The 17815-nt window shown below is 31.1% G+C and overlaps 1 protein-coding gene across 1 annotated transcript in view; it reads right to left on the reverse strand.

The window, feature by feature from the left end:
- Window positions 1-1972: 1972 nt before the first annotated feature.
- The window catches only part of LOC143255773 (protein phosphatase 1G), a 35517-nt gene continuing 19674 nt past the window's right edge, over window positions 1973-17815 (reverse strand). Inside the window, exons 5-9 of the mRNA XM_076511961.1 lie at window positions 15810-15927; window positions 10725-10959; window positions 9460-9592; window positions 5511-5595; window positions 1973-3005 (exon numbers count right to left, since the gene is read on the reverse strand). Of these exons, the coding sequence (XP_076368076.1) occupies window positions 2808-3005; window positions 5511-5595; window positions 9460-9592; window positions 10725-10959; window positions 15810-15927 (769 nt within the window). The 3' untranslated portion in view covers window positions 1973-2807. The remainder of the gene's footprint in view (window positions 3006-5510; window positions 5596-9459; window positions 9593-10724; window positions 10960-15809; window positions 15928-17815) is intronic.

Genomic DNA, 17815 nt, shown 5'->3' on the forward strand with positions numbered 1-17815 from the left:
TCACAAGTAATATGCATTTGTTCATAATTTGTTACCCACAAATCCTAGGGTTAGGGAAATTGTTGAAACTTTCAAGAAACATTAAACTAACATTTTCCTATTTAACAGATTGCTAATCTTTACAGTTTCATATCTGATAGTTCCTCTGTATAGCATAGCCTACTAGCATACTTTTTCATCATACATGTTGGTTTGACACTTTCTCTTTTGCCAATGAAATGTGCAAAATAACGTTTGTATGCTATGAGTGAAAGTTATATTTCTTGGTTTTCTAACAGTCCTTTTAGTATTATGTTGCTATATAGCAACTGATATTACTGCAGTAATATTTTTACATGCATAACTTCACAAGGACAGGAAACTGTGAACTTTTAGATGTTAAGTTTATTGAACTATAAATGCAAATAAGGTATAGATATGTATTTGTCAGTGTCAGAGTTGTAAAATTTTTATCACACTGATCTGAATAGATCATTACAACAATTTCATTGAGTTTTCTTAAAATTCTACAGGCAGCAGAGAAAATTACTTGTGATTATCTTTTTTTGTCACTAGAGGGGGAACCAATGTTTTTGTGAAATGTATACATAATTTTTCAACTATGAAATTATTTGCTAATGGTACTCATGAAAAACAAATACAGGTACAATTTTTATGTGGATATGTGTATGAAAGTACATTGAGACCTCTCTGCTTGAGCCAGTCTTATTTTGTAATTGATAAACTAGAAGAAATGAAGCAAATCAACAGCACTCACTCGCACCTTCTGCACTGCCTTAATCATAAGTGGATGTGATACAAGGTGCAGAATGTGATCTTGTAAGAAAGGAATGAAAAATGTACCTTTTTTAAAGCTCTCATATAAACAACATAACAAAACTCATCTTAAATTTTCAAAAATCTGAGTAAAACAGGTGACATAAAACTATCCATTTCATCAATTCTAAGAACTTATGAAAGAAAAAGTGATATGTCAACTACAAAACATTGCAATACCCAGTACCAGTGTGATCTATTACATCACACTGGCTGGTATACAATGAACACAGTAGTTGAGATATCTATATTCTCAACTTTAAAGACCAACAAGGGTTATAGTTCTTCATATTCATGTATTTGTTCATAATTTTATTATATTGATAAAAAATTCAGTCTGTGAACATGCATCTAGACATCCACTTTTCTGTAACTTTAGTATTACTATACTTGTATTTCCTATCCTGTGATTCCACCACTTGACAGGTAACCCACAAGGAATCTATTACAAATACCTTAAGCTACCTCCACTTCTGCACTCCAGAAGATAAAGTCCACAATAATAAACATTTCTTTAATGCTTAAATAAATAAACTGAAGATTATTCACATCCTCTTTTTTTTTTTTCCCCAATAAACTGATTACTCTTCATAACTAACAAACAGCTATTTAAGATAAATAATTCTATGGTTGTGTGGCATTATCAGTTATTAATTCAAGTTAATTTCATTAACCTAACATTATTAGTGCAATAATTATATACATTTCCTAGTTTTTTTACCTCTGAATGAATGCTGGGTTATACATTAAAAACTTGCAAAAATCATGCAACTATCTTATGTATGTAAAACAAGAATCTATCTATATGTTGTTCCTTTTCTGACTATTCACAGGTCACAGTCAATTTCATCCACATTCGGATGACAGTGCCCATTAACATGTTCCTTATTTCAAACTAGCTTCCACAAATGCACTATATGATTCTTTGTGTCAACTACTAAAACTGATTTTCATAAGTAACCCACAACCAAAAGTGTAAAATATTGATCAGAATCACTAAAAATCTTGGACACCTACCCCCACCCTGTTATAATAATAACTAATCAACACCTGGACAAGATTAAGTAAACAATAACAGTTTGCCTTGTTGCTATGTAAGAATTTTATTAAATATATGAATGTGGCTTCTATAGTTAAAAACAAACAAACACAAGAGTGTCTAAGAAATAGTTTATTATAAACAAATGTTTCCCATGGACTGTACTGGAGGAATTTTATGAATACAGATACAAGTACATTGGTTTTTGTTTTGTTTTTTTTCACCTATGGAGAAAAAAAATACTATTCTCACAGTTTTAATGTCTGATTTATTAAATTTTGCAAACTTCAAAAGCTATAAAATATAAATTGAAATATTTTAAGGTTGTTTACATAATAATGCTGAATTTAGCTAACTGAAATTAGTTCTTCACTGCTGAATTAAAAACAGTGCATATTATTTTACTTAAAAATACCACCCACTATCATAACATGGTAGTACCAAATCAACTTTAATATACATTGTTGTGCAGTTTATATATACAATAAACTTCAACAAGAAAAATAAAACATTCAATCAGAAGAAAAAAATACATCCAGTTCTGCATCTGACTAAAAAGAGTAGTTTTTAACTGTATTGTTCGTTTTTACCAAACTCAAGTTATACACAACCCAAGTATTCTTTTCATTCTTCAAATTCCTAAAACCTATGAAAATTATGCCTGTAACAAATTTTTTCTAAGATGCAACTGAGGTCTGCCTATGTACAGGTGAGTTAATCTGAATGAAAATGGAATACATTGGGTGAGTTACCAATGTGAAATGAGATGGATTTTTTTCAAGTAATTTATTCTTTTTTAGAATAAATACTTATTTTTGCTTATATATAAATACTGAAAGTAATGCATAGTTTCAGCATTTCCCAAAGTGCTCTGAGAAGTCATGAGAATGTAGATAAGACAAACTTAATTTCTGTATTAAAATATGTGAATTAATTATAAAAGGAAAAATGTTTATGACGAGACATCTACTTTCACTTTCTTTGTCTTTTGTTCTGCATCTTCCTCTAGGTCTTCATTTTGAGTGGCTTTTCTCTTGTTGCATGATGGCATGGATGAAATAAGACTGTGAAAATTGACAATAATACATGTCATGTTGTCACAACCTGTCCCATCTCCCATCGTATCTGGTGCAAGGCAATGATCAAATAGCTGTAATCACAAAATACCATATTAAAATAATATTTGTTTTGATTAATAAAATTTGGATGATACTAATAATTAATTTAACTATAGTAAGTTCAAGTTATATATGTCATAATCCTTTAAAAATAAAAATGCAACCCTTCATTGCAAGTGCACATACCACAACATTTTACGAAGTGCCATTCAACTTTATCATGTATTTAATGTCAAGATTTATCAGCTATTTATTTTATCCTATGCTGCTGCTTTAGAAATGGTGGTAGAAAATAGTAAATACCAGAAACACTATAAAGTGATACTGAAAAAACTGTACATGTGCATTTTGGAAGTTCTAAAACAGGAATGGCAAATAGGTTTCATATGGCATGCCATAAAAAAATGCTGTTACATAGTTTCAAGTACACACACATATTTTATTAACTGGAACACAGTGTTATATGTGTGCTTATAAATTATCGTTTTTGGGGGTTAATTTTTGGAAGAAGTTCTTTGGTGTTTAGCCTATAATTTGCTCACAAATTCTTATATCTTTGTTTTTTTACAAAAACTTTCTTTCACTATCACAAATTCTACCATGTCAACAAAATTTCATTGCATGCCATCTTTGGCATGTGTGCCTCCAATCTGTCATTCTGCACAATGGACAAAAGTATTTTTTTTCTTCACATGAACATTATCTTCATTCCAACATGCCAGATTCTAAATCAAACTAACATTATAAATTTATAAATGTATTTTGAGTACAAGTACTTTTAATATGGTTTTTTAAATATAGACTACATTTTACTCAAAGTGTGCTACATTTTATGCAAATACATAAAATAAATTCAGAACTGTAATCACATTCCTTCTTTGAGTAAAGAATCAGTCCAATGAACCAATCCTTAACATGGGAAAATAAAATTCTAGTTTCTGTTTTAATCATATGATGTACCTCTGTTCTTGTTAATTCCACATTTTTATACACAAAATTCAGGAAGAACCTAATAATTTTCTCAAACTGTTGTATAAAATAGTTGAAAAAGAAACATGTTTACCTTTTATATATTTTTATGTTCAAAACCAAACTACTTCTTTTATATGAACTTTACTTAAGTTAGTTCAAATTCAACATGTCACTTATTCTGTCTCAATGTATTGCAAATGGAATGTGTCAATGCCTAACCCTGCATTTGTCTTCCGTAAAAAAATTCCATACTCACTTCTTCTGGGGACCAAGCAGACTCCATAAAAAATTTTTTTAAAATAATAAATTGTTATTTTGAAAACAAAAAACACTAACACTCAAAAATCTTCTTTATTAATCAATAAATGAACACTTAATATTATAACTTTTCCTTTTTACCACTAGAATTAAATTTGGCAATTTAACACAAACTAGCTGAATAATGAAGCCAATGTTTACAAAATATTTGAGGTATGCCAGAACTCCAGAAAATTAACACAGGGTTAAAATAAGATGCATTTTTTTTCATTCTCAGATATAATACTTAAAATATCATACTAATTTTACTTGAAACAAATACTCTGCAGAATATACTTTTTCCTGGCAATTAATATTTAATATAATTATCATGGAATTTTCATTTTTGTTCTTGTGCACTTAGTATAGTTTACGATGCCATTTTTATTCCCAACTTGCAAGTTTTTTATGAGTATGCTCTCACTTAAAGTCCACTTCTTTTCTCAACTTGAGATTTTCACATATATGTATTTACTATAATAATATATATATTGTTTTCTATGTGTATCTCTTCAAGTCATCTTAATAAGGCCCAAAGATGCAGTCTAGTTCTATTTAATCACGTTTCACCTAATGTCATTCAACTGATGAAGAATCCAAGAGATATTTGTTAGGCCTTCATCTATAGCATATAGAAAAAAATAAGAAACATCCAGTACAAGGAAAGACATTCATGCTTTTCAACTTTCTTCTTGAAAACATGTTAATGTATTCCAGCATGTACTGGGTGCAGATTGATGTATATTAATCTTAAAATATATAATTTATCTTAATATGTTATGCTTTAAACTGTTAATTTGTCAGCTATACCTACACAACCATGGTGCAAACTGAATTTCTATTAGAATATGTTGTTCTTCAGTATTATTATACTTGTCTCAAAGGCAAATAAACAACTTTTACTTAAATCTAGTGACTTAAATCGAGAACTTTAAAATATAAAACTTTTACATTCAAGGTTATCAAGAAACACTATAAGATAAGCAACCAACAACTTAAAAATATTTTTCAGAAGGTTTCAAATTAACAGAATTGTTGTCCCTATGTTAATTTATAGAAAATTAATCTGATACAAAGTTTGCTTAAAAACTAATGGCAAATGTATACAAACTAAATAAAATGTTGATTATCTTTGTGGAATATGATGGGACATTTTTCTAGATGTTACCAAACAAAAAAAAACTATAGAATTCTATTTTTACCATAAAGAAAATTTGTTTGCAAAATGTTTGAAACTTAATTTTTTACTGATATTAGCCATAACCAACCTCTTCGCAAATCTTTGACAGCTGCTTTTCTGGTTCAAGTCTTTCTTTAATAAAATCAACCACTTCTTGGCTAGACATGAAATTCCTAGTTTAAAAATATAAAATACCACTGAAAATTTCACAAAAATAAAACATTTTTTAAACTTTTCCATTTACTATACCATGCTTAAAAAATAATGTAAGAAAGAATAATCTACCGACACTGATTAAAATTACATATAGTTTTCTTTCAATTTAAAATTATGCTGTGGTAACTTTACATTACCTCAAAATTACATTTAAAAATATTTAATAAAATTGTACACTAAAAGATAGAAAGTAAAAAGCCAAATATTCAAACTAGTTTGTTGAGTTACATGTGCAAGTGATCCTAATTATTGTATTTAATCAAAAAATTTATAACAATAAATCCAACTTAGTTTGTTATTTAAAAATTATAATTTACATGTGCAAATAAATGAACAACCTAGATTTGAATGTTCAAATAACCTAATTATTTCTATTTTCATGTATAATTAAAAAGCAGTTGGTAATTTAATTATACTTGAACATTTAAAAAAGCAATGATTCCAACTTGTTAAAATAATTAATAAAAGCAATTTGATGTCACTTGTACAATTCACAAAAGATCTATGATTTAAATTTACCTAAATGATGAAAAAGGAACCTACAATTCCAACATAGCTAGAAAATTAAAAACAGGATTATGCAAATGAACAGTCCAACTGAATTAATAAGAATATGAAATTAGTTATTGGCAAGTTATATTATTATTACTATAACAGTATTATGTTAATGTGATGTGATCATAATCTTTCAAAATGAATACAAGGTAGTATCTTCAAGACAAAGGAAACACTGCTGAAGCTTTGTCATTTACTAAATATGACATAGGTATAGCTCTCATCTTATTTTTCATAGATCCCAGAACCTATATAAGGTGGTACATTCCAGCTAGACAATAAATCATCAACTCACTCAATTTCACAACAGGTTTGGAAGGACCCATCAAAAGTGAAGGAAAACTGATACATTCAGATTTTAGGTCATCCTACAGGAAACAAAGTCTCCATTACTCAGCCAAAGTAAAGAAAACCGACATGAAAAGTCACAAGTATAGTACTGCATAAAGATCACATGAAGACTTTACATAGTCAAAATCCAAGACTTTATCCAGAACCCATTACTTAAATTTCCAGTATTCTCAAATCCTACTAAGCAGGACTAAATTTTCTGGTGATTTTATTTGTTCACTGTAACTGCCAATAAAAATAGTAGCAGCCCTAGGTATGAAAAAATATGAGATTCACAACAGATGAAATTAAATAAACAAATTCCAATAACCATATTTTTTGATTAATTTTTATGTAATTAAGTGAATTATTTTTACAGGGAATGTTTCATTAAAAATGAAATTGTAAAGTGTTCTCATATCTTTAAAACAGCTATTTATCCAGGACTTAATGTCCTAACAATTCTATATCTCATTTTCAATGACTTTCCCAGATTTTAGGGATCAAGTCGAACCCTGAGTGCAATTAAATGTGGTCAATGGTGACATCTACCAAAGTGCTAATAATACACCTCTGATACAATAGATATAACAAATTGTCTTGGACACACTCAATAAATGAATGCTGTATATACCAAAATAGCAAGTCCTTATTCCCAATGCAACTCTTATGTCTTTGATCATCAGGAAGTACAAATAAAAAACCAACTGCATCTTTCAGACAAGGCAGGAGTAATCTCAGTTACATAGAAGCAAACTTTAATAAACTCACTGTAATAGTCACCAGTGCAAAGTCAAAATGTAATTAGATGTGAACATGTATGCAATTTTTGTTTATCTCTATACATCAAGATGTACAAATAAAAATTCAAATGCATCTTTCAGACAAGGCAGTGTGATCTCAGTCAGAGAAAAAAACAAGTTTTAATAACCTTACATTACTACTTTACAACTGCCAATATAAACCTATACTTTGGGATAAGCTGCAAAAACATGAAATTTACTGAATATTTGCAGATGATTTTTTTTACATTGATGAATCACATGGGGAAAAATGCCACATAAATAATATTAAGAAAATATGTGGTCTTAATCTCTGAAAAGGAGCCTATTATGATAATAGTGTAAACTTTAAATCAATGAACAGTGTTGATCTTGTATCCATGCTACTATAGTAGAACCTCAACATTATGGAAATCATTTAACTGCATCCAACTGTTCTCTATAACAAGGTGTCCTTAACATATATATAAAAGAGCCATGCAAAGCTGGATTCCATATTTACCATACTAAATTTCTGAATTTTATGGTCCTGACTTTGTTTAATGTTTGTGAGCTGCATATTGCCATGACATGGAACATTTTCAACAAGAGGTCTTTGGGGTATATCAGTTGTGGCCTTTTTTTCTTGTTATTAGTCACAAAGTTTCAATATACTTCTCTTCAGAGTTTGAACTACTAAACATTTCACATTTATTTTCTTTGTTTATTTTATTGTTAAGGACTGAAAATAAAGCAATAAATCACCACATTATAAGACTGTTTATGTGACACAGTAATGTAATACTCGAGACCAACAAAGCATGCACACAGAAATAAGTGAACCTGATCTCTACTCCAAGAATACTGTGTGGAATTTATCAGATTATGGATTCTAGTGTTTACAATAAGAATTCCCCAGAGTTATAAGACTGCATTTTTTGAACCTGTAAAAACGTTTATTACAGTATATGGTTCACAGCCAATCTGAAAAACATTACAAGTGTTTGCATATTAGTCAGCACTTTGGGATGTTTGGAATTTAGGTGTATACCACACAGACATACAAAAATATTGAGGTGCACATTAGTGCAAGACTTATTTTAGTTATAAACTGTTGTTAACAAGTAAAAGACTGAAATGTCTGCCTCTAATGGCACAATGCCTCTAAACTAAAGTTTCACTTCTCTCTTAAATCTTTCAGGACATAATGGGTGTCACTGATAGTCCCTGATGTTTTCCTTTTCTGACTAAAAATACTATACCAAACTGCAGAAACATTTGCACAAACTTGATAAATAGTATCTAATTCTTCTCTAGAAATATGTAAAACTTTAGCTTTTCTTCTTTTTTTAAACTGTAATTTTTTTAAAATTTTGCTGTAAGATACCCTGTTGAAAAATGAAAATTACTTTATTTCACCTTAAAAGTTATTTTTTTTAAATATTGATAAGAAAATTCCATTTTATGTATGCAATCAAAAATTCTATTTTATGTATCCAGTGCTATCAACTTGGTTGACATTCATTTATATATTTCTCTTGTTACTCTATTCTCCTGATTAAGCCAATCATCACTATTTGAAATAAAAATTGCAAAAACAAAGGAAAAACTGTCAGTTATTGGTGACGTTGGACCTCACTTAACAAAAGTTGTGTAACCTTTACTAGATGTATGATCATTTTTAACACAATTCTTTTTCAAGTTCAATTTACATCAAATAAATTGTTTTAAGTACTAGTAATTTACTTTCTTTGTGTGTGTGTCATTTGAATATTATAAAACTAAACACCTTTACTAGAAAAGAAAAAAAGACTTGTATCATCCAAACAGTTTGTTATCATACTTATCAAACCTAATTGATCTGGTTAGAAAAAGAAAATTAAAGGAAACTAAAACAATTCCTGTATCTGTGGTTTGAAAAGTGTAAAAACAAGAAACAGAAATAAAAATGAAATAGTTAGAATTATATATCTAATTTACACTTAGAAATTTGATATGCAGGTGTGCACACGATACCTGAAAGGTGCTATCACTTGTAACATAGTTCGAAACATATTACGACATGCTAAAAAGTAAAAAAAATTCTTGTGTGTAATAACTAGCCACACACTACCCAAAATAAAGAGCAGATCCCAAACAATTTTGCTTGAACACATACATGCAAATTATACTAACCATATTCCATCACAAGCTAAAACCATAAACTCATCTTGATCAGGATCAATAGTTAAAGTCTGTATATCTGGAAGAGCTGTAATCATTTGTTCTTTGGGTGACAGATTAGTTACCTGTTTGTAAGCATGATCACCTATATCAAAAAAACATTCAGTTGCAATGTTTTAATACATTATTAACATACTCATAAAAATACACTAACATAACAAATGTTAAGAAATAAGATTTAACATTTACAAAAAATATATTTTACTTGAAGAATTATAAGCATTTGAACTTAAAATTTATCTGTCAAAGTAAAACTTGCTATTTTCATTCCTTGAAAGATGTCTACACTGGATACTATAATAATTCTAAATTTTCAGTTAAACAGCAATGAGAGAAGTAAAAAATTTACTTTGGACAACTGAATTTAAATATGTACTTGTCCAATAACCTAAGTGTAGCATCAACAATCTGAACTATATTCTTACTACTCATTGTTTATATCTAGTCTACTTAAGGCCTCCTATATTGGTGAAACCAAGCATTACCTTAAAGTACAAGCACAGGAACACAAGTAAATGTATAAACACTGGAAGAAAGGTTACAAACTCTTCTGTTTCTACTATCTATCAGCATAATACAGAAACAGGAGATCCAAGTTTTCTCTCCAACTTTAAAATTCTTTTAACAGCCAAATATGATACTGAAAGTCTTCTTCCATTCCTAAATAACAGTTTTCACTTTCACCTCTCATGCTATATTTGTTATTTATGTATATGTTGTAATTACAAACACTGCTTGTTTGTTTTGTAACTTTAAGTAATTGATGATGAAATTTTGAGTATTCTGAAACATGTAATAAATGCTTCCATTTATAAGTAAGGTATATGTCATTAGTCTATTTATAACTTACCACTTGATTCTATAAATGTACCTATCTTTAAAACCCTACTGAAGTCTTAATTATAATGTTAATTTCCCTTCTTTAACTTCAGTTTTACCTATTAGCAATATTTCTGGATGTTTATAACTTGGGTATCTGGTATGTTTCATGTAGTAAACTTGTAAATCAAGCATTTTAGCCATTCAAATAATGTAAATTACAATTTTCTTTTTATTGGGAATATTCAAAATTGCTATAAACTTTAGCTCTAAATCAAATTTTCACTCCCAACCTGATTATAAAAATATTAATAAGCATATAACACAGTATAAGACTGCTTACTAATCACTTCAAAATGACAAAAATTCTATTTCAATAACTAAAAAAACAAACTCACCAATAGCCCTAGAAAGGTTTAAGCCACCATTTACTCTCCCATCAGGTGTTACATGTCCACCTGCTCTTTCTATTCTGTTCCTTTCAGGTTCATCCTCTGGTTTATGATCGAAAGATAAATCAATTGCTTTACCATTGCGACAGACAACACATCGAGAATCACCAGCATTAGCTATGTACATCTCTTTGCCTTTGATGACAGAGACAACTGCTGTACAACCACTGTCTGTGCCTGGCTAATGAAATAGATTTACACATTTTAAAATATTTGAGTAAATTTTTGCACTGTATGCATGAGTTATAAAATGTTAACATTTTACAACTCATGTGTACAGTGTAAATAACTACTTACCTACTCTCACCCAAAGCTATCTCAATCCTAGTTTGCCCTCTAAGTATTGCTAAAAACTTTTTCACTAACAATGCACCAGTCTTTTTGTTTTCTTATATATATATCTTTATTTTTGTGCCATTTCAGAAAGTGATTATCATGTGACTGCTCCCCACCAGTCATACTGTGTTACTTGCATTACCTACATCAACAAAATAAGATAAAAAGCATTAATGTGTTGATTTACCACCACAGTGGAAGGCAAACAGAAATGTGTACAGAAATGCCATATGAGGAACATGATACCTGTCTGAAGAAGACATAAATAGGTTATGCAGACAAATGTATTGCCACCCTTAACAATCTTCATAAGAGAACAATGGTTCAAAGCAGTTAAAGACATAGTTAGTTGATGAATTTTGGTGTGAAGAAACATTTGGTAGGTAGCCACCTTCCATGCCAGAATATACCAACTGTGTGAGTTGACAAAACCAACCAGTGAGCACAATAGATGATAAATCCCAGGAAATAGAAGAATTCCATGAACAAAACTGGACAAAGTAGTTGATTCAAATCTGCACAAGATTATAGGTGTGAAATGAAAAGTCAGGAAATAGAAGAAAAGGCTAAACAACCTTCCCTGGCAACCAATGTCTTCACAAGGAAGGCCTGATGTAGAAAGAGGATTACATGCAAGTACTAATAAAGGATGCATGAAACATTAATGGCATGAGTATTGAAATGACAACAGCCATATGCCAGGAGAGGGAGGAAATAGGTCTTAAGGGTAAAATAGTGTAAGAAACACACTACAACTGGTTCAAAGGGAGAACCAGACAGGGTATGAAGGACACCATTGAGATCTAGGTGTGACAGCCCTACAATGATCAAATGTTGAAACAAACAAACCCTGATCAAACATCTAGGTGAAAAACAAAAGGATGGAATGGTTGGAAGCCATGGCAAATAGACCAAAGTTTGAAGTAAGACCAATGCTTCTGGTACATAACCAAGGAAGAAAGGCAAATGGTACAGGTAAAGAAAGATGCCACATGAGGAGCGAGTTCTTGATATGAAGCAAAAGCCACACATGGAATTTGGTGATGCTGGCTTGAAATACATCCAACTGTAGTTGTTGGAGGAGAGATCAGAACAGAGAGAGAAGGGTGGGAGCTATTGCTCCAGTAAGTGCTAATGCAGAGGGAATCCTGTCTGAGCAGGCTAGTACAAAGTAACCAGCAGAACACAACAAGGAGTGGTCTGGATAGAAGAAATGACTCTGGAGAAAAGTCTTACCAAAGGCTAGACCTATATATGTGAAGACCTAATTTTGACTGAAAGCATTTGCCTCCAAAGCTGAAGGGTGAGAAAATAGAAACTGAAGGAAGTTTGGCATTCCAGTGAGTGATAAATGCATATATATATGTGGTATTCCCAGTTGAGAACAAATACAGAAATACCTGATAATGAAATGACCACTTCATGGGAAGAACCTGGTTGAGATAGGATAAGCAACTGGTTACAAGAATCATAATTACTGGAACAAAACACACCCAAACCATCACCTTGCAATCACTGACTTGGTATAGGAAATTCAGAGCCTGAAAACATAGATCTGGATTTGGTTTCTCCTTTTTTGGTGATATAGCTGATAACACTGGAATTGTCAGAATCAACCATAACCACCCACCTCTGCAAAAGTGAAAATAAATGATACAGAGCCCAAAGAATTGGCAAAGGCTTCAGGATGTTGATACGAAAAGTAGTCTCACTGACTGACCACTTCTCAAAATCTCTTGAGAAGCAAGGAAGCATATGTCAAAAGAGGAGACTTAGGATGAAATAGAAGAATGAAAACCCCCACCATGGTCACGTCTCTGTAAAACCCCCTAAGAAAGATTGCCCCTAATCCTACGTGGAAGAGTATGGGATTGCCCAATGGATTGTGGCAGAAGTTCCACTGGTCAAGAAGCATCCAATGAAAGGAATGTATGTGTGACTGGCCAAAGAGAATGAGAACTTCCAAGGAAGCTCACATCCCCACAAGACACAAGACCTTTATTGCAAAGAGAGAAGGAAAATACAGGGTCTTTGTGACTGACCACTCCATACAACAAAGCTGACGGTGAGAAGGCTGAGCGTGGCTAAGATTGGAACTGAAGAGAACCTCAAATGAATAAGATACTGTATAAGATGTAGTAAAGAACTTTTCAAACTTGATGAGAAACTCCATCCAAGCAACTTCTCAAAGAAGTAAGCAGGTGTCTGTGACTGACTAGGCACAGGAAGAGGCAAGCAGCAACCAGTCATCCATGAAATTCTGTCTGAAGACTCAGCGAGTGAGGATGGCATGCTAAACAGCATACCACTTGACAAAGCACATATGAAGCTAAAAAAAGTCAAATAACAGTGCACAAAAATGGAAGACAGAATTCTTATGAACAAACTGAAGAAAACGACATGATACTGGAACAACTAGACTATGTAAATGGGTTTCCATAATATCAGACTTGGCCATCCAAAACCCAGAGGAAAAAACTCCACTGAAGTGAGATGTCTCCAGATAAGTATACAGCTGGGGCTGATCTACAATGGGTCTTCAATCTACAATATTTTTGAAGAAAGAGACTGAACTAAAATTCCTGTTAAGTGGGCACCACTTTTTTATGGTATCTTTGTGTAGACAACTAAAAGAGGTATGATCCTGAGGAGAAGAAAAGGACATCTGTGAAATGAAAATGAAAACAAAAACTTCAGGTAAAACCCATGAAATTGACATGAAGTGTCACCAAAAAGATACAAACTAAATATACTTAGAGAAACAAATTAAAATATTTATACACACCAGAAAGTCAACTAAAAAAGTGAGGATTGTTCTAAAATAGTAGGAGCTAGTTTCACTAGTACACATAGCATAGTATGATTGGTAGAGGGTAGTCATACGACCATCACTTGTTCTGAAATGCCACAAAAATGAAGGGGTATAAAAACACTGGTGTGCTATAAATGAAAATTTTTTAGCAATGTATAGAGGGCAAACCAGGATAGAAATAGCTTTGAGTGTGGAAATGGGGAAGTAGTGCCATTTTGGACATAACAGTGCACACACAATACTTCAATGTACAAAAATGTAAAAAAATAAAAATAACTAAAACTTCCTATTACATCTAAGTTCCAGATAGATAGTTGTTTCTAGTTTTTAGCCAAAAGATACTAATTATACTTTAAACAGAAATGTGTTATTAATTTTAACTAAAGTGTAAACATTCAGGATAACTCAATATAATCACAAAATATTAACGTTTCACAACAAAACGGCAAGTTTGGTGATCAAAGACTTGCTATCTCTAAATCATTTATTTGTACAATAAATATGCTTTGAGATTTCAAGATGAAGAACTAAATTTCCAATTTAAGTCAAACATGCTGTATGGCAATCTAGCTTGAGACAGTAGAAAGCAACTACAAGTTAACAAACTGCACATGGGGAATATTATACAGTCTGTACAAACTTCCTGTGTGTAGTCTTGTAAGCTAATGTCTCTGACATTGGCATAAGTGATAGTTAGTATAAGTTACAATCACCCAGCAAGATGAAGCTTAGAAGGGTTAAACCTAATATATATTATGAGAAATTCATGCAGATGAATACAAAGGGCTAATAACTGTGTACAGACATTCCCACATTTGGATAGACAGAATATAGGGAAGGCAGCTATTCACAGAACTCATCATCAGAACATGGGCTACTCTTACTGGCTGAATAACAGGTTTTGACCATCACTTTATAAACTGGAATGCACGTTTGCAGCATGCGATGCTAATGGCAAACATATGAAATACTAACCATTATAGGCCACACTTGCTCTATTATATAAATTTATACTGAAAGCTATCCTCAGGTGCACAACCAACAGTAAGTACTGGTTTCAAATGCATAAATAATTCTAAAGATTAATTTGGGTTTCTAACACATTCAGTTACAGTGATTACTAAAGCTATTTACTTCAAAACATCTCACTAATTAATTATTCACACTGAACAGTGACCCTCAAGCTTCCTATCCATTCACATGTAGGCCTAAATTATATCACATATATCTGCTACACATTAGCATGTTTAAAACTTATTCTATAAAGTACCAACAGTTATCATGGAATTTATGTCATAAAAAGGAATCTGAAGAAAGAATGAATTAACAATAAGAAAAAAATCTGGTAAAACCTTTATTTTAAATACATCTGAACATGTTTCAAACTTTACTTATATAAACTAAAGAAGCATTTACTATAGTCAATTACGTTTTACACAAACAAGACTAAATCCTGTACACTATACAAAGCAACTGATTTTTGCAATATAAATTACTATTATTCCTAATTGTGTAACATTTATTTTCTTTATTTAACTTGCTAAAATGTCTATCTCACTAAAAATGATAATTCCCCCTAAAATGTGGACTGCGAGTGAAGTAGAGTTTCTCTCACAATCACAAATCTGAATTTTATGCAGTGCAATTACAGTTAACTTACTGATGTCATGGTTATTAAAACTGCCATAGCTTTTTACATATATATAAATTTCTGTAATGAAACTTAGAAAATTTATTGTAATTACAAATCTTTTTTGTACAAAAAAAAATCAGAGTGCATATAATTTATTTTCAGTGAAACATTACAATCTCAATAGTTCTTTAAAAATTTGTAATATATGAACCACAGTCTTATTTTTATGTCAATACAGAGATATGCTTACTTGTTCTTTGTCTGTCAGTGTAATTTCTGGATTAGTTTGGTCTTCATTGCATTCTCCCCCTTCTTCATCATCATCTTGTTCATCACTCCCATCTTCATTTTCATCAACAGAGTCTTCACTGAAATGATAAGCAACTTCTAACCATGTAACAACTGTACTGTATAACAAGAACAAGAAAAATCAGTACCAAAACAGTAACCTCATGAATCTAAAAATCTGGAAAATTTGAGATTTACCACATTATAAATTAAGCTGTAAATGAAAATCTGCACTATAAAGTGGTTTGTTTCTGTGTCTGTCAATGACAAAACAGTTTTTATTTTCTAGGCTTTGATCATTATAAAATTATCATGATTTCTGAAGCAGAACCCAGAAGGAATCTATAGCCCCTTACTTTATTTATTTTCCCATTTTTATGATGTTACTCAGCCACTTCAACTTTTTCCTTACTACTATCTTGGTGCTTACATCCAGAACTCTAATCACTATGAAACTTTCAGGGGTTCTAGGGTTTCAAGAAAACCTAGTAGAAGTTCATATTTGAAATAATTACACTAATGTGACAAACCTGACCAATAGAGAAAAAGTTCCAGGCAAACATATGCCACTATTCAGTATATCTGTATAATAAATGATGCACAGCAAGCTGTCTCAGTGAAGCAAATGAAAAGAATGTCATGTATAAAGGGACCTTTGATACTTAAGATAACTGCACTATTTAACTAAAATTTTTTTTTTAAATAATGTAATGAGGAATGATTGGACCCATTACTTAAAATGCAAAACTGTAAGACTAATGAACAAACACAACATTATATACTATTAACAAAATTAAATACTCCTACATTTAGGAATTAACTGTCCTCTTATGCATTTTTGATATAATTTAAATCCAAACTTTAACACCATAAAAATATAAAATCTAATTATCTTGATTTTATATATAGAAAGAAAGAATTCTAGTTCAAGTTAAAACATTAACCTACAATAGATACAACACAAGGAACAGAAAATACAAAATCCACTAAAGTATAATTAACAAGTCATAACATGTTCTGTGTATGAAAAGAAATGTAACCCATGTTCCTTTGTTTTCTTTACAGGAAGTCCCTATACATTCATGAACAAATTGACAATTACTTAAGGTAGCAGTGGCCCTTAAAAATGTGCAAATTTACAAACTCTTCTTGCATGAATAGACATACATAACAAACTGTTTTAACACCATAACTTTATTTAGTTAATTATAAAAGTGTGTGAAAATTGATACACGTTATTCATGAACATTCTCATAGCTTGAGTGTAAACTTTGCAAATTTTCCACATCGAGTTATGGGAAATTCTAATTAATGCCACTGTTAATGGTAATTAGACTCGTAACAAACAACTGGTAAAAATCTTTGAATTAAAAAAAATCCAACTTCTAGAAAAATGTAATATCAACAAGTGTGCTAAGTTTCATACTGATATTGGTTTTAGTAGTTAAGAAGTTATGTTAATAATTTGATCCCTGTGAAAATTGAGTTTTGAGAAAATAGCCATTAAAGGTTTTCTGCACTTAGATATTAGTAGGCTTTTAGTAAATATGTGCACTTATATTTAAAGTATTTTAACCCCCCTGTAGGCATCGGGAGCCATTCTAACTTTTATTTTCTCACTTAATATCCCCATAAAACATAAACACCCCTTCCTTTTTTGGTAGTTGCTTCCTCAAAGGTCTTCTTGATATTTCTCCGAAAAACACGTTCCTACTTTCCTTTCTCAGAGTAAGCCTTTCTGTCTCATTCATCTGTTCTAAAACAATTTTCTCTAGGCATTTTCCTGCATATGGTCCTGCAGTCACTTTTATTGTTTGAAAGAACCTTATTTTGGATAAAACACCTTTATTAAAGATGCATACAACATCAGCAGAAATCCATCAAATGGTTTCATTGCTGATAAATGAAGACTTGGAGCACTTTCTCCAGATCATATGATTCAATGACATGTTAGGGTTGTTGGTAATG

The sequence above is a fragment of the Tachypleus tridentatus genome, chromosome 7 (assembly GCF_004210375.1).
Source record: "Tachypleus tridentatus isolate NWPU-2018 chromosome 7, ASM421037v1, whole genome shotgun sequence".
In the NCBI taxonomy this organism is placed as follows: domain Eukaryota; kingdom Metazoa; phylum Arthropoda; class Merostomata; order Xiphosura; family Limulidae; genus Tachypleus; species Tachypleus tridentatus.